We start from the raw sequence: 24,540 nt of genomic DNA on the forward strand, positions 1-24,540 counted from the left end.
GCTGCTCAGTGAAATGACCTGTCCTGATTTGTCATAGACGGTTGCTAAAAAACTTTAATGAGCATGAACTGGCCTCTGTAAAATGGTATAGAATCAGCTTGATCCCCTCTGTCGAAGATGCTTGGACCTTCTTTTTTAAATTTTCAGTGGTATTGTTAACAAACACGCCCACATAAAGAAAATTAAAATTAAAAACAGGTTCAGCCCCTCGTTCGATCGTGATCTTGCAGCGTTACTCTACCTCAAGAATTGCATTTGGCGAAAGGCTCGGCACACGTATACTCAGGCTGACTGGCTCTTGTTCAGGAAAATGAGAAATAAGTGCACTCAGGCTATCTGGAAGGCCAAAGTTAGTTACTTTAGGGAGTGGCAAGTCAGGGTCAGCAACCGAAAGGTTGCTAGATCGAATCCCTGAGCTGACAAGGTAAAAATATGTTGTTCTGCCCCTGAACAAGGGAGTTAAACCCACTGTTCCTAGGCCGTCATTGTAAATACGAATTTGTTCTTAATCAACTTGCCTAGTTAAAGAAAAAGGAGCAGTTCTCTCTCTGTGGATTTAACCCCAAGAAGTCCGGGAAAATGGTAAAAGATCTGGAGAACAAACCCTCCTCACAGCTGCCCATGTCCCTTAATGTTGGTGATCTGGTTGTTACTGACAAGAAGCACATGGCTGAGTTCTTTAAGTAAGGATTCCTATTTGATGCCTCCTTGCCCGTCCAACATTTCCTCATCTCCCACCTCTTCTAATGGACTATCCCTGATGCTCCTCCCTCTTTTTCCCCTGCCCCGCTACAAAGTTTCGCCCCGCAGGCATTCACTGAGTCCGAGGTGCTAAAGGTGTTGCTGAAACTTGACCCCAAAAAAAACATCTGGGTCAGATGGTTTAGGCCCTTTAAGGTTGCTGCCCCTATCATGGCCAAGCCTATCTCCAACCTTTTTAACCTCTCTCTCCTTTTTGGGAAGGTTACCATTGCTTGGAAGGCAGCCACAGTTCATCCTTTATTTAAAGGGGGAGATCAAGCTGATCCTAACTGTTATAGGGCCATTTCTATTTTGCCCTGTTTATCAAGTGTTGCAAAACCTTATCAATAATCAACTGACTGGCTTTCTTGATGTCTAAGGTATTCTCTCTGATATGCTTAGGTTATATTTCAGCTTAGGTTATGGATGTGTCACCGCAACCTTAAAAGGTCCTCAATGATGTCACCATTGCCCTTGATTCTAAGCAATGTGCTGCTATTTTTATTTACTTGGCAAAAGCTTTTGATACAGTAGAACATTCCGGCTAAGGAGTATTGGTGTCTCTGAGGGGTCTTTGTCCTGGTAAGTGACCCCAAACTTTTGAACGGTAGTGTATATATATTTTTTTTATCCCCCGTCCCCGCAGGAGGCCTTTTGGTAGGCCGTTATTGTAAATAAGAATTTGTTCTTAACTGACTTATCTAGTTAAATAAAAGAATACAAAAAAAAAAAAAATCCAGTGACACGGAGGCTGTAATAATGTGGTATGACAGCTCCAATTTAATGCTGCCGAGTCTGACTTGTCTCAGAAAATATTTCAAAGTTTAGTTTCAAAATAAGTCCCTATTGAGTAGAAGCATCTAAGACAGAAAAAAAGACAGAGACAAACACGTCCCGCATCAAAATTGTGTTTTAATTAAAAACGGATAACAATTCAATCCAAGCAGTACTCCCCCCCCCTTCTCCAATGTGCCACTCATACAAAACCAAAAGAATCAAAGTGTCTAGTCTTCAGAGAACAATAGAATATATTATAATTCTTCTTTGTATGGGGGTTGATATGAAATACTTTCCTCTTTTTCCCCTGCATTATTATTACTATGTGCAATTAACAATATTCACAACTATGTACATTCAAACCAAAGTCAGTTTCAAATAAACTTCACCAACAAAAAAAACAACAAAAACCTTTAAAAGTAAAAAGATAGAAAAAAGCTAAAATTAAACAATATATTTATCTTTAAAAATATAATTGAAGACATTTACAATAATATGAGAGTTCAATTATGATTTCTTCATTTTTTATTTTACTGTAGGCACATTGTAGATATACTCCCCTACATATGTATTTGGACATTGAAGCTAAAAACGTTTAATTTGGCTCTATACTCCAGCATTTTGGATTTGAGATGAAATGTTATGAGGCCACGTCACCGTTTTGAGAGTATTATCCTACATATCTGTTTTACAGTTTATAAATGAAAGCACTTTATGTATCCAGTGCCCCCATTTGAAGGTGACATAAGTATTTGGACAAATTCACTTACAGGGTACTCTTTAGCTGACAACCGCTTTGCACTGTTTTACTATGGCTGTATTCATCAATCTAGCAAGACGACCCAGAAAGCTATGGCCTTTGGCTTTTTTAAAAACTTTTCAACCCATACGATCTAGTAGTACATAAAAGTATAATAAGCCATATACAAATATGATGATATCACAGTAAATTCATGACATGTCAATGAATAATAATTTTCATACGTTATAATCCATCTATACATAGTTAATCAGTTTTAGGAACATCTACCCAAAATATTTCACCTTTATTACTTTACCCAAAATATTGTGACATTAGTGATGTCTTACCAACATTTTGGCCATTTAAACGGCACGCGTCCTCCGTATCAACAAGGGGAGATTCTCTGCAAAAAGGCATTTTTATTGGTTTTACTGATGTGCTTTGTGTCGGTCTTCGACATAAAAAAAACTGTTTAACTCATTTTAGGTTTAAGGAAGTGTGTAAGTCGCATTCTTTATCATACAGCTATATATATATATATGACTAATTTCAGGAAACTAGGCATATGTCACGCATCACTACTTAACAGGAGAGCCAATTCAACGTAAGCAAAATATTATTTACAACCATCTGCTCGATAGGAATCCAGCGTTGTCCGTGTCATGAGCAAGTGAGGTCGGGCACTGACGTTGAGCGTTTAGGCCTGGGTAACAGTAGACGTTCCAATTCATCCCAAAGGTGTTCGATGGGGTTAAGGCCAGGGCTTTGTGCAGGCCAGTCAAGTTCTTCCACACCGATCTCAACCAACCATTTCTGTATGGACCTCGCTTTGTGCACGGGGCATTGTCATGCTGAAACAGGACAGGGCCTTCCCTACAAAGCTGCAAGCACAGAATTGTCTACAACGTCATTGTACACTGAAGCATTAAGATTTCCCTTCAGTGAAACTAAGGGGCCTAGCCCGAACCATGAAAAACAGCCCCAGGCCATTATTCCTCCTCCACCAAACTGGCACTATACATTCGTTGGCACGATGCATTCGGGCAGGTAGCGTTCTACTGGCATCTGCCAAACCCAGACTACCAGATGTTGAAGCGTGATTTATCACTCCAGAGAACGCGTTTCCACTGCTCCACAGTCCAATGGCGGCGAGCTTTACACCACTCCAGCTGACGCTTGGCATTGCGCATGGTGACCTTAGGCTTGTGTGTGGCTGCTCAGCCATGGAAACCCATTTCATGAAGCTCGAGACGATCAGTACTTGTGCTGACATTGATTCCAGAGGAAGTTTGGAACTCGGTAGTGAGTGCTAAAACCGAGGACAGATGATTTTTAAGCGCTATGCCCTTCAGCACTCGGCGGCCCCGTTCTGTGAGTTTGTGTGGCCTAACACGTCGCAGACGAGCCATTGTTGCTCCTAGATGTGTTCACTTCACAATAACAGCACTTACAGTTGCCCGGGGCAGCTCTAGCAGGGCAGAAATTTGACGAACTGACTTGTTGGAAAGGTGGCATCCTATGACGGTGCCACGTTGAATGTCACGATGCTATTCAGTAAGGCCATTCTACTGCCAATGTTTGTCTACGTTTGCATGGCTGTGTGCTCAATTTTATACACCTGTCAGCAACGGGTGTGGCTGAAATAGCCGAATCCACACATTTTAAGAGGTGTCCACATGCTTTTGTATTTATAGTGTATAAAACGATGGGAAATCAATAAAATAAGTCATGTTAATAAGTATTATCAGTAATTTCTTGTCTTAGTATTTGGTCCCATATTACTAGCATGCGATGACTACGTCAAGCTAGTGACTACAAACTTCTTGGATGCATTTGCAGTTTGTTTTGGTTGTGTTTCAGTTAAGGTTGTGACCAAGAGAAATTCATGTAAATAATGAACTGTGTGATTTTGGAATCACTTATTGTAAAAAAAGAATATAAAATGTTTCTGAACACTTCTACATTAATGTGAATGTGACTATGATTACGGATAATTATACATTAAATCGTTAATAATGATGAGCGACAAAAGTTACAGAGGAACAAACATCATACCACCAAAACATGCTAACCTCTCACCATTACCAATAAAAGGGGAGTTAGTATTTTTGGGGGAATATAATATTGGTGCCTCTAATTTCTTATTCATGATTCATTCACGATTATCTGTAATCCATCATTAGTGTGTTCAGAAACCTACTCTATTCTTATTTACAATTAAAGTGAATTCATTACTCATAATAATTCATTATTTACCATTCATTTCTATTGCACACAACAGAAACAACCTAAACAAATTGTAAACGCATCCAACACATTTGTAGAGTCACAAGCTTGATGTAGTCATTGAGTGCTAGGAATATGGGACCAAAGTACTAAACTTCGGACTACTTTAATACACTAAGTGAATTTGGCCTAATTTGTATGGTATTTTCAAATGGGGCAGATGAGATACATTAAGTGCTTTCATTTCTAAACGGTGAAACAGATACGTATGAAAATAATCTCAAATAGAAGGTGATATTCTGTACTGTCGCCTCATAAAACATTTGATCTCAAATCCAAAATTCGGGAATATAGAGACAAATTAAACTTTTAGCTTCCCTGTCCAAATAAAGATGTTCGGGGAGTGTACGTGAGGCGCTGTTGAACTGGATTCTCTGGGAGGGAAGAGACGCCCATGTCGGCGGTCATCTTGGTGGCCATGTGACGGCCATTTTTAGATGCTCAACACTGGCTGACGCTCATGTAAACAAAAACACTGGAGACCCAGCAGCCTGTGTCATCGTCAGCTAGCACCCAGCTAACCCTCTCTAACCTGTTCTCAATAACAGTACAGGACATCCAAAATAAAAGAACACATCTTGTAGGTTTCCTTCCTTTCCCCTATTTCCACACAATACAGAGCAGTTATGTGATAACACATCCATAAAGTGCTCTGGTTGGAAGAGATATCATATCAGACACATTTAATGATTTGACAAAAAGGGTATTCTTTGGCATCCGTCGTCTTCCCTATTAAATTATGCCACACGCATAAAACAAAAACAAAAATAGAACTCTGAATATTGCAATGAATTTCCATCACCATACTATATAACACTGCAATAGAATCGTCGATCCAATTCACCTCAAGGAAGCTGTTTTAAAATAAAGGGCTTTCGTCTTTTAATCTATTTGATCAGGAGAATTTATCAAAAGGAAAAAAGGAATAAAAACAAAAAATAAAAAAACTAAAGATCTAAAGAACTAAAACAAAAACAATTTAATTCTAAATGTGATCATGAAACATTAGAAGTTCATACGTTTCTGATAAGAACCAATCACACTCCAGAAAGCTCACACACCTATCTGACCACAACCAATCACATCCCCACATCAATATCTCAATCTGGCATGTCATTCAGGTCAAATACTCACTATTTAATAGAGAGGTCCACATACTGTATGTGTTATAGCCAATTCTCAAGTAGTTTTAGCATGACAATGAAGGAACACAAGCTAGAGGTTGGTTATGGCACATTAAGCATGGACCGCCAGGCTACTATAATAAACTAGCCACATTATACGGTGTGTGTGTGTGTGTGTGTGCGCGTGTGTTTGCTGTACAATGGGCTTCATATCACACAGCTGACTGACCCTGTTCTCCCTTAGCTTTGAACAGAAATGTCAAGAACACACTTTTCCCTCATGTGTGTCCTTATAAGCTACAGTACAGTATAAAGCCAGCGTGTGAATATATAATATAACACCATCAATACATGACCAGTGTCATGCAGACAACTCTACAGTGGTGCGTGGTGGTGGAGCATTTCACTCGTGTCATAATTAGCCAACACCAGTGACTGTCGACAAAATTGAGTTCCCCTGTTAACCATTGGTGCCATGTCCATGCACTGTGTCATTTTACCATGTCAACAGGTGCATATACCTATAGTCTGTGTGAATATACTGAAATCCAATATACTGAAATCCAATATATAGTGGAACCTAGATTACAATTTCTCCCATTACATCGCTGCGTGAAAATACTGAAATCCAATATACTGAAATCCAATATATAGAGGAATCTAGATTGCAACTTCTCCCATTCTGTTTCTGAGTGAATGAGACTAGGAAGTATGACAACATGAGACTGTTTCCAGAGTAACCTGTATGACCCTCTAAATGAAGTACTGTGATATAGACAGATGACACTGGGGCCAAAAACAGTTGTCCTCTATGTTCACAAAAAGGAGGAAGCTGTGGAGAAAACACAGTGGAGATGTTAGGTCGGAGCTCAGTTCTCTATCCCCATGGTGACAAATCTGAGGCTCAGGAGCCTAAACAGAAATGTTCTCTCCTGTTCTGGGTTGTAGCTGTATTTTTAGTTCTGCTCTACATTGTCCACAGAGAGACAGGGATTCAGGGAGCTAGGCAAGGTGACCCGCTTTCTCCATGAGCGACTGATTTTCTAAAACCAAGGTGGCTTTTGTTTAAAAAATAAAAAAGAATAAACAGAAAATAAACAGAAAATAAACTTATATTTCTCCACAGAAAGGTGACAAATTTGGCACACTTAATTTGCTTTAGCACGGCATCTTAATCCTAAACAAAGAGACACAGCTAGGCCATCTTCTTTCTCTGAAACCCACACGATGCTGATACATTGTATTCACCTAAGGCAAAAAGGATTGTGATAGAGTGATGTGTTGTAGTCGAGTTAGCCCCCCTTCTCCCCAGTCAGTAGAAATAGTACAAAGAGATGGAGAGGGAAAACAGGGGGATTGAGAGAGGATAGAAATGGGGATTGAGAAAGAATAGAAGCAGGGAAGGAAGGAGTGAATCCCTTTTACAGTTCTGCTGTTGTAGGAAGACATTCAGAGGGTGTTTCTTCCTTTCTCTCCATCCCCTTCATCCCTCTTTCAGAGCTGGCAGAGACAGGATGTGAGGATATCCACCCCTCCAAGTCGCTAGCTTTAATTTTCTCTTCTCTCTCTCCACTGTTCCGTCTCTCTCTCTCTCCATTCTCAGGGGGATGTATTGAGCAGCTTGGTGGATTTATTGGGGTAATTGATAGCCAGACTGATGGCTGCGATGTTCTTCAGAGCCTGTGAGATAATAAAAAAAAGAGAGGAGAGTGAGTGAATGAGCAAGTGAGTGAGAGAGGAGGGGATGTGGAAGTGAGAGAGAGCGAGTGAGAGGGGAGGAGTTGAGCAAGGAGAGAAGAGTAACAGTGCATTCGGAAAGTATTCAGACCCCTTGACTTTTTCCACATTTTTGTGACGTTACAGCCTTATTCTAAAATGTATTAAATTGATTCATCAATTTACACACGTCACCCCATAATGACAAAGCGAAAACTGGTTTTTAGATTTTTTTGCAAAAGAACCCAAAATACCTTATTTACATAAGTATTCAGACCCTTTGCTATGCGACTTGAAATTGAGCACAGCTGCATCCTGTTTCCATTGAGCATCCTTGAGATGTTTCTACAACTTGGAGTCCACCTGCGGTAAATTCAGTTGATTGGACATGACTTGGAATGGCACACACCAGTCTATACAAGGCCCCAAAGTTGATAGTGCATGTCAGAGCAAAAACCAAGCCATGAGGTCGAAGGAATTGGCCATAGAGCTCTGTGACAGAATTGTGTCGAGGCACAGATCTGGGGAAGGGTACCAAAATATGTCCGCAGCAATGAAGGTCCCCAAGAACACAGTGGCCTCCATCATTCTAAAATGGAAGAAGTTTGGAACCACCAAGAGTCTTCCTAGAGCTGGCCGCCTGGCCAAACTGAGCAAGGCCTTGGTCAGGGAGGTTACCAAGAACCCGATGGTCACTCTGACAGAGCTCCAGAGGTCCCCTGTGGAGATGGGAGAACCTTCCAGAAGGACAACCATCTCTGCAACACTCCACCAATCAGGTCTTTATGATAGAGTGGCCAGACAGAAGCCACTCCTCTGTAAAAGGCACATGACAGCCCGCTTGGAGTTTGCCTAAAGACTCTCAGACCATGAGAAACAAGATTCTCTGGTCTGATGAACTTTTTGGCCTGAACACCAAGCATCAGGTCTGGAGGAAACCTGGCACCATCCCTACAGTGAAGCGTGGTAGTGGCAGTGTCATGCTGTGGGGATGTTTTTCCCCATCGGCAGGGACTGGGAGACTAGTCAGGATCGAGGGAAAGATGAACAGAGCAAAGTACAGAGAGATCCTTGATGAAAACCTGCTCCAGAGCGCTCAGGACCTCAGACTGGGTCAAAGGTTCATCTTCCAACAGGACAACGACCCTAAGCACACAGCCAAGACAACACAGGAGTGGCTTTGGGACAAGTCTCTGAATGTCCTTGAGTGGCCTAGCCAGAGCCCAGACTTGAACCCGATTGAACATCTCTGGAGAGACCTGAAAACAGCTGTGCAGCGACGCTCCCCATCCAACGTGATATAGCTTGAGAGGATCTGCAGAGAAGAATGGGAGAAACTCCCCAAATACAGGTGTGCCAAGCTTGTAGCGTCATACCCAAGAAGACTCAAGGCTGTAATCACTGCCAAAGATGCTTCAACAAAGTGCTGAGTAAAGGGGTCTTAATACTTATGTAAATGTGATTTCAGTTTTCTATTTTGAATAAACGTGCAAAAATGTATACAAATCTGTTTTTGCTTTGTCATTATGGGGTATTGTGTGTAGATTGATGAGGTGAAAAAACTATTTAATACATTTTAGAATATGTCTGTAATGTAACAAAATGTGGAAAAAGTCAAGGGGTCTGAATACTTTCCGAATGCACTGTATAACCTTCCAGTGTACCTACCTAGCTAATCCAAATATATATTAGCATTTATTGATTAACCTCAGCTTGAATTCATGGTTCTAGCAGCTGCACATAATTGGTTTTTAATGGACATAAATGAGCACGTGAGAGCAATAAATTATAAATGTAATAAAAACTGTTGCACCTACAAATGTAGTCAATCTGGCATTTAAGTCCAATTGTCACTTTAAGGAGGCTATAGTCTTGTTTTAATCCGATGTCTAAAATTTTAGCTAGGTAGGCGCAAGAAATACTCTTAAAAATTAATTGCTAACGACCCTGTCAAAAAAATCTGGTATGTGGTTCTCGGTAATGGCCGGACGGTTCATGACGAGAGACGGGAGTGTATTGTGTACCTCCAATCAAGTTGATTTGCGAATTTTAATCAAGATTGGTGTCATATTGGAATAGATATGATGGTAGGGAGATTTGAATTGAACACTGAGCTTTCAACCAATGCCGATAATAGACTAAGATCAATGAGGTTTTAGACATCTTTAGACAGGTAAACCCTTCTCAGCTCTGACAATCAGACATTATAATTTTAATCGTGCATCTCCCACCCCCAGAATCCCCCCACCCTTCACACTGCTTGCCTGCTGCCCCCTTGCACCTCTGCCCTGTTCGGGATCACAGCATAGCGGGGCGGAGATGATGTTCGCTAAGCCACGCATGATAATGAGGGGTAATTACCAGATACATTAGTACAGAATGCAGCAGCAGCCCACATACAGAGCACCGGAAGGGGTTTGTGTGTGTGCAGCCTGCTATGTGTCACTAGCATTATGATTCACCATTAGAGGAGGAAATGAAGAACAGCTGAATATCATAACTAAAGACCACCGGTATTCTCACTCTGGGACTCATCACACCCTGATTGACAAATGTGAAAACAGATCAAATCAAATTATTTGTCACATGCGCCGAATACAACAGGTGTAGACATTACTGTGAAATGCTTACTTACAAGCCCTTAACCAACAATGCAGTTCAAGAAATAGAGTTAAAAAAAATATTTACTAAATAAACTAAAGTAAAAAATAAAATAAAAAAAGTTACACAAAATAACAAGGCTATATACAGGGGGTAGCGGTACAGAGTCAATGTGCGGGGATACAGGTTAGTCGAGGTAATTTGTACATCTAGGTAGGGGTAAAGTGACTATGCATAGATAATAAACAGTGAGTAGATAATAAACAGCAAGTAGCAGCAGCATAAAAACAAAGGGGGGGGGGGGTGTCAATGTAAATAGTCTGGGTGGCCATTTGATTAATTGTTCAGTCGTCTTGTGGCTAGAAGATGTTCAGGAGCCTTTTGGAACTAGAACTGGTGCGCCGGCACCACTTGCCGTGCGGTAGCAGAGAGAACAGTCTATGACCTGGGTGACTGGTTTTTGAAAAATTTTTGGGCCTTCCGCCCAAAACACCGCCTAGTATATAGGTCCTGGATGTCAGGAAGCTTGGCCCCAGTGATGTACTGGTCTGTAGCGCTACCCTCTGTAGCGCCTTACGTTCGAATGCCGAGCAGTTGCCATAACAGGCGGTGATGCAACCGGTCAGGATGCTCTCGATGATGCCGCTGTATAACTTTTTGAGGATCTGGGGGCACATGCCAAATCTTTTCAGTCTCTTGAGGGGGAAAAGGCGTTGTCATTCCCTCTTTACGACTTTCTCGGTATGTTTGGACCATGATAGTTTGTTGGTGATGTGGACACCAAGGAACTTGAAACTCTAGACCTGCTCCACTACAACCCCGTTGTAGTGTTCGACCATCCTTTTCCTGTAGTCCACAATTATCTCCTTAGTCTTGCTCATGTTGGAGGGAGATCAGGCCTACCACTGTTGTCAGCAAACTTAAATTATGGTGTTGGAGTCGTGCATGGCCACGCAGTCGTGGGTGAACAGGGAGTACAGGAGGGGACTCGGCATGCACCCCTGAGGGGCCCCCGTGTTGAGGATCAACGTACAGATGTCTTGTTACAAACCCTTACCACCTGGGGGCAGCCTGTCAGGAAGTCCAGGATCCAGTTGCAGAGGGAGGTGTTTAGTTCCAGGGGTCCTTAGCTTAGTGCCCACAAAGCTCATCACTATGGTGTTGAACGCTGAGCTGTAGTCAATGAACAGAATTCTCACGTGTTCCTTTTGTCCATGTAGGAAAGGGCAGTGGTGAGTGCGATTGTATCATCTGTGGATCTTTTGGGGCGGAAGAGGAATTGGAGTGAGTCAAAGGTTTCCGGGATGATGGTGTTGATGTGAGCCATGACCAGCCTTTCAAAGCACTTCATGGCTACCGACGTGAGTGGTACGGGCAGAAGTCATTTAGGCAGGTTACCTTAGTGTTCTTGGGCACAGGGACTATGGTGGTCTGCTTGAAACATGTAGGTATTACAGACTCGGCCAGGGAGAGGTTGAAAATGTCAGTGAAGACACTTGCCAGTTGGTCCACGCATGCTTTGAGTATACGTCATGGTAATCCATCTGGTCCCGCGGCCTTGTGAATGTTGACCTGTTTAAAAGTCTTGCTCACATTGGCTACGGAGAGAGTGATCACGCAGTCATCCGGAACAGCTGGTGCTCTCATGCATGCGTCAGTGTTGCTTGCCACAAAGTGAGCATAAAAGGCATTTAGCCTGTCTGGTAGGCTCACGTCTCTGGGCAGCTTGCGGCTGGGTTTCCCTTTGTAGTCTGTAATAGTTTGCAAGCCCTGCCAGATCTAACGAGCATCAGAGCCGGTGTAGTAGGATCCAATCTTAGTTCTGTATTGACGCTTTGCCTGTTTGATGGTTCGCCTGAGGGCATAGCGGGATCTCTTCTAAGCGTCCGGATTAGTGTCCCGCTCCTTGAAAGCGGCCGCTCTAGCCTTTAGCTCGGTGCAGATGTTGCCTGTAATCCATGGCTTCCGATTGGGAAATGTACAGTCACTGTGGGGATGACGTCGCCGATGCACTTATTGATGAAGCGCCATTGACTGATGTGGTATAGTCCTCAATGCCATTGGATGAATCCCAGAACATATTCCAGTTTGTGCTCGTAAAACAGTCCTGTAGCGTAGCATCCACGTCATCTGACCACTTCCGTATTGACAGCAGTCTTAAAAGTGGTATGTCAACGTCATTTGTATAGCATGGATGGAGTATGTTTTGGAATATTATGGAGATCTGGGTCTGGAGGCACAGTGAGAATGTTATCTAACCTATATGTTTGAGCCCACATTCCAAAATGCATCATTCATGATATTGATAACCATCTAGGTCACAGAGTAGTCCTAGGCAAAGTGTAAGTACTTAGAAGATATTTGAAATAATAGTTTAAGCATTACCATCCCGGGTGAGTAGAATATGTAGTTACAGCTCTAAATCTTTATATGAGATGAAAAAAGAATGTCGCTTTCTACATTGCTAGCATCATGATTCTGGTGGTCAATCCCTGTCTTCAACATTACCAAGTACAAAGTGGTGCAAGTCTAACTGTAAGTTCTTACCAGTGCTGTGCGGGCTAGGAGCTGCTCATTGGTGGTCAGGGCTAATAGGTACTCCTGGAGAATGCCTTCCTCCTGGAAAACAAAGACAATGGTTTGTAGTCCTTCTCAATAAGACCTTGTTCATCCGTCCTTACATGCTTGCTACACTGTGACTTCCACTCACAGGACATACATTGAGCAATAAAACTGAGATACAAACAGTGAATATGCTATGGCTTTCAAATCATTGATTTCTGCCAAAAGTGCCCATACAACCTACAGTACACATTCACTGGAAAGAGTTCATGAAACATTCCAGAGACAATCTCATTTGTCACTGGGAGAGTTTCTGACCACTTAACTCAAGAGTACTGAGAACAGCTTTCTGTGGTATGTAGAATTTAGCGTAGGAAAATCCTTCAAAATTACTAACAAATAAAATAGAGCTTCCAGCAGAAGAAGCCAATTCTGAGAAAGAATAACTCTGTCATGAAGACCTGGGTTCAAATAGTATTAGTTTTCTGTCAGATACTTCAGCTGCGCTTAATTGAGCATGTCTGGCGCAATGGAACTCATGTAATCGTCCCCAGAAGTGCAACTCCAAACCTCGCCCACCTGGCACTCCAGACAGGCTCAACCACACTCTGGAATTAGACAAAAAAACAAATCCTATTTGAACCCAGGCAGGTCTGGTGTTACTGTTATTATGTAACCGTGGAGAGAGAGAGAAGAGTTCCAGAACATAGATAAGACTGTGACTGGCCAAATGGAGCTTTTATGGTGTAGCTAGTAGGAGAGGGAGACACAATCCAGACCCTCATACCTCCATCCCTCAGTCTCGCAAGCTGCTAAATGTGACCCTATTCCCGATTTAGTGCACTACTTTTGACAAGGGTCCATAAGGCTTTGGTCAAAAGTAGTGCACTATATAGGGACTAGGGTGTATTTTGGGACATATCCTCACTCTCCCTATCCCAGCCTGCTGTTTATACCAAGGTAACATCTTAGACTATATGTACAGCTGACAGTGCACGACCATCCCTGACATATATACTTCAGGAGATATAGGCGAATATAACTAAAGGATCCATTTGATGATGTTAGAAACGCCTTTATACAAGTCACTTCCTGTCTGAAGTACATTGTGTGCGTACCAAATAGCACCCTACTCACTACATAGTGAACTGCTTTTGAAAAGCAAAAGTAGTGCACTATACAGGAAAAAGGGTGCTATTTGGGATGTAACCTATGTCTTAGAGATTAACATCTTCCCAAGGTGCTCTCATGCACATAGAACAAACGTCTCGGAAGTTGGGAACCCAGACCCAAATCTCCCATGCACGCCAGCCAGCTCTGTCACGTGACACTACATAAGACACTGTTTGGGGATGCAGCAGAAGTGACTGTATATAAACCACTGAGCCTTGGCAGTTCATACAGTATGTCTACTGGTTCTGGATGATAAAGTCCTGCACCAGATAGACCAGACAGGCTACAGTTGACAACTAGTCAAGCTGGCTTTATTTGGCACATTAACAGACATGTTGATTCAGGTCTATTGTTTCTGTCAAATTAACCTCAAATATGAGGAGCGTGCTATTTGGGAGGCTTACATAATGTACTTGGGTCCTCCTTGTTTGTTTTTTTGAAAACCTAATAAAGTAAAGGCTCTGAAACCTGACGCGTCAACATGTTCAACAGCACGCCATGCTCGCTGCATCAGTGTCAACATGGAACTGTGAACTACGCTGAATGTCATCACCTTACTGGGAACTGCCCCATTCGTCAACACACTGACAAAGCAGATTCAATGCTCATAATTATTTATAGGACAAAAGGTGACGACATATCTATTACACCTTCACAACTCCTGTAGTCTGGTCTGAGCATAGACATCTGTATAATATATTGTCAGGATGTGTGTGTGTGTGTCTGTGCACGCGTGTGTGTCATAGGACAGAGTTCATGAAGTCCATCGTGATAATGTCTAAGGTTAAGACACACACACACAAACTAGTGCATGCTGAGGCTATGGTCAGTGTTTCCCCTCTGATTTTTTCAGTGGTAGTGGCAAGGGAAGTGGGGGTCATTTGGGACACACAATAGTGTGCAATATGTATGACAAGGCCCTGCACACCTCTGGTATGCCCCTCCTCCTCTGTTCTTTCGCAGAACACAACACTTCACTACCCACCAGTTCAGATATGGAGAGTGAGTCAGCAGTAAATAGGCTTTGCAGCAAACAAACACATTTAGGTGTTTGTGAGAGTGTTTGTAAAAAAACAAGTATTTTTCTGTGGGTTGATTATACAGAGAGAGATGAATTATATACAGTACCAGTCAAAAGTTTGGACACACCTACTCGTTCAAGGGTTTTTATTATTTTTTACTATTTTCTACATTGTAGAATAATAGTGAAGACATCAAAACTATGAAATAACACATATGGAATCATGTAGTAACCAAAAAGGTCATAAACAAATCAAAATATACTTTATATTTGAGATTCTTCAAAGTTGCCACCCATTGCCTTGATGACAGCTTTGCACAATCTTGGCATACTCTCAACCAGCTTTATGCGGCAGTCACCTGGAATGCATTTCAATGAACTGGTGTACCTTGTTAAAAGTTCATTTGTGGATTTTTTATTATTTTATGCATTTGAGCCAATCAGTTGTGTTGTGAGAAGGTAGAGGAGGTATACAGAAGACAGCCCTATTTGGAAATAGACCAAGTCCATATTATGGAAAGAACAGCTCAAATAAGCAAATAGAAATGACAGTCCATCATTACTTTAAGACATGAAGGTCAGTCAATACGGAACATTTCAAGAACTTTTTGAAGAAAGTTTCTTCAAGTGCAGTCGCAAAAACCATCAAGCGCAATGATGAAACTGGCTTTCATGAGGACCGCCACAGGAAAGGCAGACCCAGAGTTACCTCTACTGCAGAGGATAAGTTCATTAGAGTTAAATGCACCTCAGATTGCAGCCCAAATAAATGCTTCACAGAGTTCAAGTAACACACATTTCAACATCAACTGTTCAGAGGAGACTGCGTGAATCAGGCCTTCATGGTCAAATTGCTGCAAAGAAACCATTACTAAAGGACACCAACAAGAAGAAGAGACTTGCTTGGGCCAAGAAACACAAATTTGAGATTTTTGGTTCCAACCGCCGTATCTTTGTGAGACGCAGAGTAAGTGAACAGATGATCTCTGCATGCGTGGTTCCACTGTGAAGCATGGAGGAGGTGGTGTGATGGTGCTTTGCTGGTGACACTGACTGTGATTTATTTAGAATTCAAGGCACACTTAACCAGCATGGCTACCACAGCATTTTGCAGCGATACACCATCCTATCTGGTTTGCACTTAGTGGGAATATTATTTGTTTTTCAACAGGACATTGACCCAAAACACACCACCAGGCTGTGTAAGGGTTATTTGACCAAGAAGGACAGTGATGAAGTGCTGCATCAGATGACCTGGCCTCCACAATCCCCAGACCTCAACCAAATTGAGATGGTTTGGGATGAGTTGGACCACAGAGTGAAGGAAAAGCAGCCAACAAGTGCTCTGCATTTGTGGGAACTCCTTCAAGAGTGTTGGAAAAGCATTCCTCATGAAGCTGGTTGAGAGAATGCCAAGAGTGTGCAAAGCTGTCATCAAGGCAAAGGGTGGCTAATTTGAAGGTGGCTACTTTGAAGAATCTCAAATATATTTTGATTTGTTTAACACGTTTTTGGTTACTACATGATTCGATGTGTTATTTGATAGTTTTGATGTCTTCACTATTATTCTACAATGTAGAAAATAGTCAAAATAAAAACACTTGAATGAGTAGGTGTTCTAAAACTTTTGACTGGTACTCTATATATACACACACAGTATATCCAACAAGTCAGTTGGTCAAATGTCTGCCCTGCTAGAGCTGCCCCAGTCAACTGGAAGTACTGTTATTGTGAAGTGGAACCGTTTAGGCGCAACAACGGCTCAGCTGCGAAATGGTAGGCCACACAAGCTCATGGCCCGCTGAGTGCTTAAGCGCATAGCGCGTAAAAATCGTCTGCTCTCAGTTGCGACGTTCGATGAGCAGGTGTGCACATACTTTTGGTCATGTAGTGTATATAGTTAGATAGATAGATGGATGGATGGATGGATGGATTCCTCTTAGGTGAATCAGTGTCTGTGTGTGGACTGCGTGTCGATCTCAGGCCATCACTATGGTACCCAGTGTAACTGCGTGAGTGCTAGTGAGAACTCCTACTGCCCCCTGCTGGTAGAACCACATAACACTCCCACATGAAAACAAATCAACCTTAGTTTGAAGCCCACACACTAACACACACACACACACACACACACACATCAACAACAAAAACAACAGCAACACATCCACCATAGGCATTAGCCCAAACCAGACAGACAGACACCCAGACATACTCATTTCCTCTCATCTCCCCAACAGCCAGCGGTGGAGATCCATCTCTGTGACAAGTAAACAGATCACTCATTTCAGTCATTTCACTGTTGGACTGTCAGCTTAAGCCTCATTCATTCAGTGGGGAGAGGAGAGGGAACTGGTCTAGTCGAGAGCCTTTATAGCCAGTCAGGTTGAATGGGTATCTATTTTTAAATAAGTAGACGTGACGGCTCCGTCTGCACTAGCTCATTTTAAGAAAAAAAAAATGTCTCCACCTGTCAGAAGACAATGTAGATGTGACTGGCTCAATTTAAGGGACACCAAGCTGGAAGGATCATTTCCTGCTGGACTGCAAAGCACATGCACTCCTTCATTCAGAATTCAAGGCAGATTAAAGAGCGACTGGTCACCCACGCACCTATTGAAGGTTTCAGGTGGGCATCTCTCTCTCTCTCTCTCTCTCTCTCTCTCTCTCTCTCTCTCTCTCTCCTCTCTCTCTCTCTCCTCTCTCTCTCTCTCCTCTCTCTCTCTCTCTCTCTCTCTCTCTCTCTCTCTCTCCTCTCTCTCTCTCTCCTCTCTCTCTCTCTCTCTCTCTCTCTCTCTCTCTCCTCTCTCTCTCTCTCTCTCTCTCTCTCTCTCTCTCTCTCTCTCTCTCTCTCTCTCTCTCTCTCTCTCTCTCTCTCTCTCTCTCTCTCTCTCTCTACACTCTCTCTCTCTCTCTACACTCTCTCTCTCTCTCTCCACTCTACTCTCTCCACTCTACTCTCTCCACTCTACTCTCTCCACTCCACTCTCTCCACTCCACTCTACTCTCTCCACTCTACTCTCTCTCTCCACTCTACTCTCTCTCTCTCTCTCTCTCTCTCCACTCTACTCTCTCTCTCTCTCTCTCTCCACTCTACTCTCTCTCTCTCTCCACTCTACTCTCTCTCTCTCTCTCTCTCCACTCTACTCTCTCTCTCTCTCCACTCTACTCTCTCCACTCTACTCTCTCCACTCTACTCTCTCCACTCTACTCTCTCCACTCTACTCTCTCCACTCTACTCTCTCCACTCTACTCTCTCCACTCTACTCTCTCCACTCTACTCTCTCCACTCTACTCTCTCCACTCTACTCTACTCTCTCCACTCTACTCTCTCCACTCTACTCTCTCCACTCTCCCTCCCTCCACTCTCCCTCCCTCCACTCTCCCTCCCTCCACTCTCCCTCCCTCCACTCTCTCTCCCTCCCTCCACTCTCCCTCCCTCCCCCTTTCTTTCTCTCCCCCTCCCAGGCTCCATCCCTCTCTCTCCACCATCAAGCTAGAGAGATAATAAATAGTGGTGTGCCAGCCAGGTAGCAGGTGCCAGGGGCTGTGTTGTGTGACAGATGGCAGACCTGCTGCTCTCTGCCTTGGGCCTGGACTGGGCCCAGCAGGTGAACAGGTGGGCTGAATAACACACTGTGGGGTCAGGGCTATGTGACAGTGCTATATTAACCTTCCTAGGTGGAGACAGGCAGGCTAGCTGACAACACAGATTATCACATGTTAACACACACACACACACACATATATTGAGAAGAGCATTAACACAGCTAGAGTGCCAGCACTATCCATAGACTGGTAACTGGTTCTTCACATTGACATGTCTGATAAAAAAGGACGAGCTCCTTCGGTATTAGTAAACTACGTATGAACCTGTACAACCTTTTACTTACTACCCTCCTGTCATAGAACGTTATGTCCTCTAATTGGACAGCAGCAAGCGTGTCTGTGTGTGTATGCTGTGTGTGTGTTTCTCACCATGGCCCTGGCTTCAGCAATGAAGAAGAGCTCAGTGAGTGCTCTGTGTAGGGGCAGCAGTACAGTGATACTGGTGGGGTCCTGACTCAGACCACTCTCCATGGTCATGAACAGCTGCCATAGAGGCCTCAGCAGGGTCAGCTCACAGCCCCTACACACACACAGAGATATAAGAGTTAGAGACTAGCACACACTCAAACACACACACACACACAGTTGTTTACTTGTTCAGTGTTTTTCCAGTGAGATGTGAACCTGCAAGTTGGGTCAAGTTAAGCTCCGTTAGTTCTCACCATTAGACGACAATCATACATCTGTAGGATAGTGGGTTCGGTTCCTGGGATTACCCATTCGTAAAATGTATGCATGCATGTCCGGAAGTCGCTCTGGATAAAAGCGTCTGCTAAATCACATGTATTATTATTATTATTATTATTATTATAATAACACACTGTATATTCTATTTAGTCAGGGTGATGTCACTACGGCCAGACCGGGGCCAGCGGCATGGAAAATATGCAAATCCTCCAATAGATATGTGACCTCATCTCCATGGCAACTATCAGGACATTAGGCTTCTCTGGAATACTCTTAAGCAAAAACTCTTTTCTCTAGCTCTAGGGGGAAACACAGACGCAGAGGATATTCTCTCTCTAGGGGGAAACACAGACGCAGAGGATGTAGATGTGTTCGTAATCTTCATACGGAGCCTTGAAATTGGGTACAAAAAGGGTCACCAGAATATCATCCTAGGAAACGATTAAATGGTTTCAGCTGCTAATCAGTAGGTTTTACCAATGTTTCAAGTATAATAGTGTACCCCAATATTTGTGACAAGTTTGCTTTATGGTTCTAGTAGGCAAAGAGTGCGGTTGAGTCGTGTGTTTGGGAGTGTGAATCCTGCTTGTTACTTTAGGTACCTGATCCTAAACTAGGTAGTGCCTGAAGTCCCTGAAAGCCTTGAGCAGGTGACAGAATGAGGTGTGTGTGTGTGCATACTGTGTGGATATACAGTGTGTGTGTGTATGCGTTCAAGATGGATGCGAGAGACAGGGACACTGGGCGGAGTCTCACCTCTGTGATTGACACTGCAGGAGGCGGAGCAACAGATGGATGGCCTTCAGTCTTTGGTTCCCGGTCTGGCGGCAGGCCACGCCCACCTGCCACTCCCAGATGTCAGCCAATGGGAGGTGGCTGAGCACTTGGTCGTCAGCCAACATTTGTTTTAGGATCTCAAAACCTGTTTGAGGAAGAGACAAAGAGAGATTTAGACGTGAAAGGATAGTTTCTATTTCCCTCTATGATCAGACAGAGCACTCAGTAGCTCTTTTTCTCGTGTGTCTGTGTGTGTCTGTGTGTTCAGTCAGCTGCATTAGACTCCCATTATAAAAGCTTAACCACATGTGACAGGTCCTCAGCTGATGCTATCCCCGGCCCACTTCGTTCATCAGTCTCACTCTCCCAATACCGCTGCAGTGTGTGTATGTAAGTGTGCGTACATGCGTGTGTGTAGACCGACCTGTCTGGAAGCGGCCCCTGTGTCCCCCGGTGACAGTGAATTTGTATCCCCACTCTGTGTTGCTCATGTCTGAGATGAACCTGTAGTGCAGAGTATCCCCTGTGGAGAAAACAGAACACACATCAGTAATCAACAGATCATGAGACTACACACACACACACACACACACACGGTGAAACTATGTAGATAGAAACCACATTGTGGAAACATCTTTAATACCAACCCCGAAGCGATTCACTTAATTGGGTGACATACTTACCCCTAGTCCACTCTCCCTCTCCCAGCCCCTCTCCTAGTCTCCCCACCACCTCTCTTCCAGACCCCTCTCTCTCTCCCTGCCCTTTGTCCCTGTCCCAGCCCCCTCTCCCCCAGACAGTCCCTCTCCCAGCCCCCTCTCTCCATGCCCCTGTCCCCTCACCAGGGATCTCGAAGTCAGTCCATTTCTGTGGGGAGCCGCTGAAGTTGTGCAGGTCCTGGAGAAAGTCAGAGCTGCTGCCCATGATAAGTTCATCACAGCCCTCCTCAGTGTAACAGCGGGAGTCAAACTTCACAGATAGGTAGATGGCCCCCGGGATGTGCACCTTGTCCTACAGAGAGAGAACGAGAGAGAGAGAGAGAGAGAGAGAGAGAGAAGCTCTACAACGTCATTGCTCGGCTGCAGAACAGTCAGTCCAACGCAAGCTTCCTCCAGTAAGCCACACAGGAAGGCCACAGTACATATCTGGTGTGGAATTATCTTAATATCAAAAGAATAAAAACCACTTCCACATGCTTATATTTGAAGTTATGTATCATTTTCTTGCAAATGCTCATTGATACTGATATACAGTTGAAGTTGGAAGTTTACATACACCTTAGCCAAATACATTTAAACTCAGTTTTTCACAATTCCTGACATTTAATCTGAGTAAAAATTCCCTATCTTAGATCAGTTAGGATCACCACTTCATTTTAAGAATGTGAAATGTCAGAATAATAGTAGAGAGAATGATTTATTTCAGCTTTTATTTCTTTCATCACATTCCCAGAGGGTCAGAAGTTTACATACACTCAATTAGTATTTGGTAGCATTGCCTTTAAATTGTTTAACTTGGGTAAAACGTTTCAGGTAGCCTTCCACAAGCTTCCCACAATAAGTTAGGTGAATTTTGGCCCATTCCTCCTGACAGAGCTGGTGTAACTGAGTCAGGTTTGTAGGCTTCCTTGCTCGCACACGCTTCCTCAGTTCTGCCCACATATTTTCGATAGGATTGAGGTCAGGGCTTTGTGATGGCCACTCCAATACCTTGACTTTGTTGTCCTTAAGCCATTTTGCAACAACTTTGGAAGTTTGCTTGGGGTCATTGTCCATTTGGAAGACCCATTTGCGACCAAGCTTTAACTTCCTGACTGATGTCTAGAGATGTCGCTTCAATATATCCACATAATTTTCCTCCCTCATGATGCCATCTATTTTGTGAAGTGCACCAGTCCCTCCTGCAACAAAGCACCCCCACAACATGACGTTGCCACCCCCATGCTTCACGGTTGGGATGGTGTTCTTCAGCTTACAAACCTCCCCCTTTTTCCTCCAAACATAATGATGGTAATTATGGACAAACAGTTCTATTTTTGTTACATCAGACCAGAGGACATTTCTCCAAAAAGTACGATCTTTGTCCCCATGTGCAGTTGCAAACCGTAGTCTGGCTATTTTATGGCGGTTTTGGAGCAGTGGCTTCTTCCTTGCTGAGCGACCTTTCAGGTTATTTCGATAGGCCTTGGATGATTTCTTTTGATTTTCCCATGATGTCAAGCAAAGAGGCACTGAGGTTGAAGTTAGGCCTTGAAATACATCCACAGGTACACCTCCAATTGACTCAAATGATGTCAATTAGCCTATCAGAAGCTTCTAAAGCCATGATCATTTTCTGGAATTTTCCAAGCTGTTTAAAAGGCACAGTCAACTTAGTGTATATGTAAACTTCTGACCCACTGGAATTGTCATACAGTGAATTATAAGTGAAATAATCTGTCTGTAAACAATTGTTGAAAAAAAAAAAAATTACTAGCCGACTTGCCAAAACTATAGTTTGTTAACCTTCGCGCGCCAATCCCATTAACGGGATTGATTTGACAACATCCAGTGAAATAGCAGCGTGCCAAATTCAAAAACAGAAATACTCATAATAATAATTCATAAATCATACAAGTGTTATACTTCGGTTTAAAGATGAACTTCTTGTTAATCCAGCCAGTGTCAGATTTCAAAAAGGCTTTACGGCGAAAGCAAACTTTTATCTGAGGACAGCACCCCATCAAACAAACACATGACATTCATAATTCAACCCGCCAGGCGCGACACAAAAGTCAGAAATAACGATATAATTCATGCCTTACCTTTGAAGATCTTCTTCTGTTGGCACTCCAATATGTCCCATAAACATCATAAATGGTCCTTTTGTTCGATAAATTCTGTCTTTATAGTCCCAAAATGTCCATTTATTTGGCGTGTTTCATTGCGAAAATACACCGGTTCCAACTCGCGCAACATGACTACAAAGTATCTAATATAGTTACCTGTAAACTTGATCCAAACAACTTTCCTAATCCAGCTTTAGGTATTTTTAAACATAAATTATCGATACAATTTAAGCCAGAATAAACTGTGTTCAATACAGGACGAAAACAAAGTGGAGCAAGCTTTCAGGTCGCGCGCCCCAACCACAACAGTACACTTGACTCGACCCTCGTTCTGAACAGCCATAGTTCTAAAGACTGTTGACATCTAGTGGAAGCGATAGGAACTGCAAGCAAGTGCCTTAGAAATCTAGATCCACATAGAAAACCCATTGAAAGGAGAGTGACCTCAAATTGTTTTTTTCCTGGATGGTTTGTCCTCGGGGTTTCGCCTGCCAAATAAGTTCTGTTATACTCACAGACATAATTTTAACCGTTTTAGAAACTTTACAGTGTTTTCTATCCAAATCCACCAATTATATGCATATCCTAGCCTCTGGGCCTGAGTAGCTGGCAGTTTACTTTGGGCACGCTTTTCATCTGGACGTGAAAGTAGTGCCCTCTAGCCTTAAGAAATTTATGAAGAAATTTGTGGAGTGGTTGCAAAACGAGTTTTAATGACTCCTACCTAAGTGTATCTAAACTTCCAACTTCAACTGTATATCCTATATTGAGAAACTTGTAGACTTTCTAGTGTGCCTGTAGAAAGTGAGATGTGGTAAGAGTTCTCAGTGGGGAATTAGATCTATGTGGTACCCACCTCAAAATTAGTGTTGTTGTCGTAGGGGTGTTTGGACTCCCTGACTTGCACGGCCATGCCAGGCTCCTCCATGAACTGACACGCTGTCAGAGACAAACTACCCAGCATGCTCTGGCTGCAGCCAACCAGCACTTTCTGTAGAATCTGGTGACCAGAGGAATGAGTTAACCCACATCAACATGTAGACACCCTACACACTTCCATACCACTCACTCACACACAAATTTGTGCACCCCCTCTCACCCATTTCCAGAGTGGAAGCTCAATAACTCCCAGTGTGAAACATCACACACACACACACACACACACACCACACACTTACCCTCTCCCAGAGTGGTCTCTCTTCCAGCTGCATCAGCATGTCCAGGATGTAGGCCATGTGTGATGCCCCACTTAGCTCCAGAGCCTCCTCACTCAGTGGCGCCCCCTGGGGCCAGTCAGCCAGCAGCGACGCCAGCACGTGGCGGGCATACAGGGTGGCGATGGCCTGGTTCACCTGAACATAATGATATCATCATATCATTTAGAAGACCATTTTATCCAAATCCACTTGCAATACAGTGACTGCATACATCTTGAGAAGGTACAGATTAAGACAAGTCCTGGCCTAAAAAAGCATGTTCAATGGCTTAATATGTGTCCGGGAAACAAGCCTGTTTAGTAAACGTGATCCTTGCAGGAATCGAACCCATAACACTGGCATTGCTAGCTAATGCCATGCTCTTACAGTACCAACTGAACCAGACAGACAGGACCTCCACCTCCACCTACCTTGACTAGGTACTGTCTGACAGAGCGGTTGCTGCGTGCGTCAAGCTCCTTGTGTAGCAGGGCGGAGGACTTGGTGCGGCGCTGCTTGGCGTAGCTCAGCTGGAGGTCAGTCTCCGTGTTGGTGATCAGCTTTTGAGTCACCACCGTGGTCTCCTCCGTAGCCTTCTCACAGTGACTGGGCTTGGACTGGGAGAGGAAGGGGGAAGGGGAGTGGGTTATTTATCAACTTGTTCTATTATCTTACTGACACCAATTCTTCAAAGTACGTCATAT

The 24,540-nt window shown here is 43.3% G+C and overlaps 1 protein-coding gene across 6 annotated transcripts in view; it reads right to left on the reverse strand.

Annotated features, from left to right (window-relative positions):
- Nucleotides 1-5,202: 5,202 nt before the first annotated feature.
- The window catches only part of zzef1 (zinc finger, ZZ-type with EF hand domain 1), a 55,376-nt gene continuing 36,038 nt past the window's right edge, over nt 5,203-24,540 (reverse strand). For all 6 annotated transcript variants that reach the window (XM_029690346.1, XM_029690344.1, XM_029690345.1 and 3 more), the window contains exons 48-56: nt 24,268-24,453; nt 23,819-23,992; nt 23,497-23,640; nt 20,656-20,824; nt 20,238-20,336; nt 19,793-19,958; nt 18,719-18,869; nt 12,535-12,606; nt 5,203-7,350 (exon numbers count right to left, since the gene is read on the reverse strand). In XM_029690346.1, the coding sequence (XP_029546206.1) occupies nt 7,270-7,350; nt 12,535-12,606; nt 18,719-18,869; nt 19,793-19,958; nt 20,238-20,336; nt 20,656-20,824; nt 23,497-23,640; nt 23,819-23,992; nt 24,268-24,453 (1,242 nt within the window). In that variant the 3' untranslated portion in view covers nt 5,203-7,269. The remainder of the gene's footprint in view (nt 7,351-12,534; nt 12,607-18,718; nt 18,870-19,792; nt 19,959-20,237; nt 20,337-20,655; nt 20,825-23,496; nt 23,641-23,818; nt 23,993-24,267; nt 24,454-24,540) is intronic.

This window comes from Salmo trutta, chromosome 15, assembly GCF_901001165.1.
Source record: "Salmo trutta chromosome 15, fSalTru1.1, whole genome shotgun sequence".
NCBI classification, from domain to species: Eukaryota; Metazoa; Chordata; class Actinopteri; order Salmoniformes; family Salmonidae; genus Salmo; species Salmo trutta.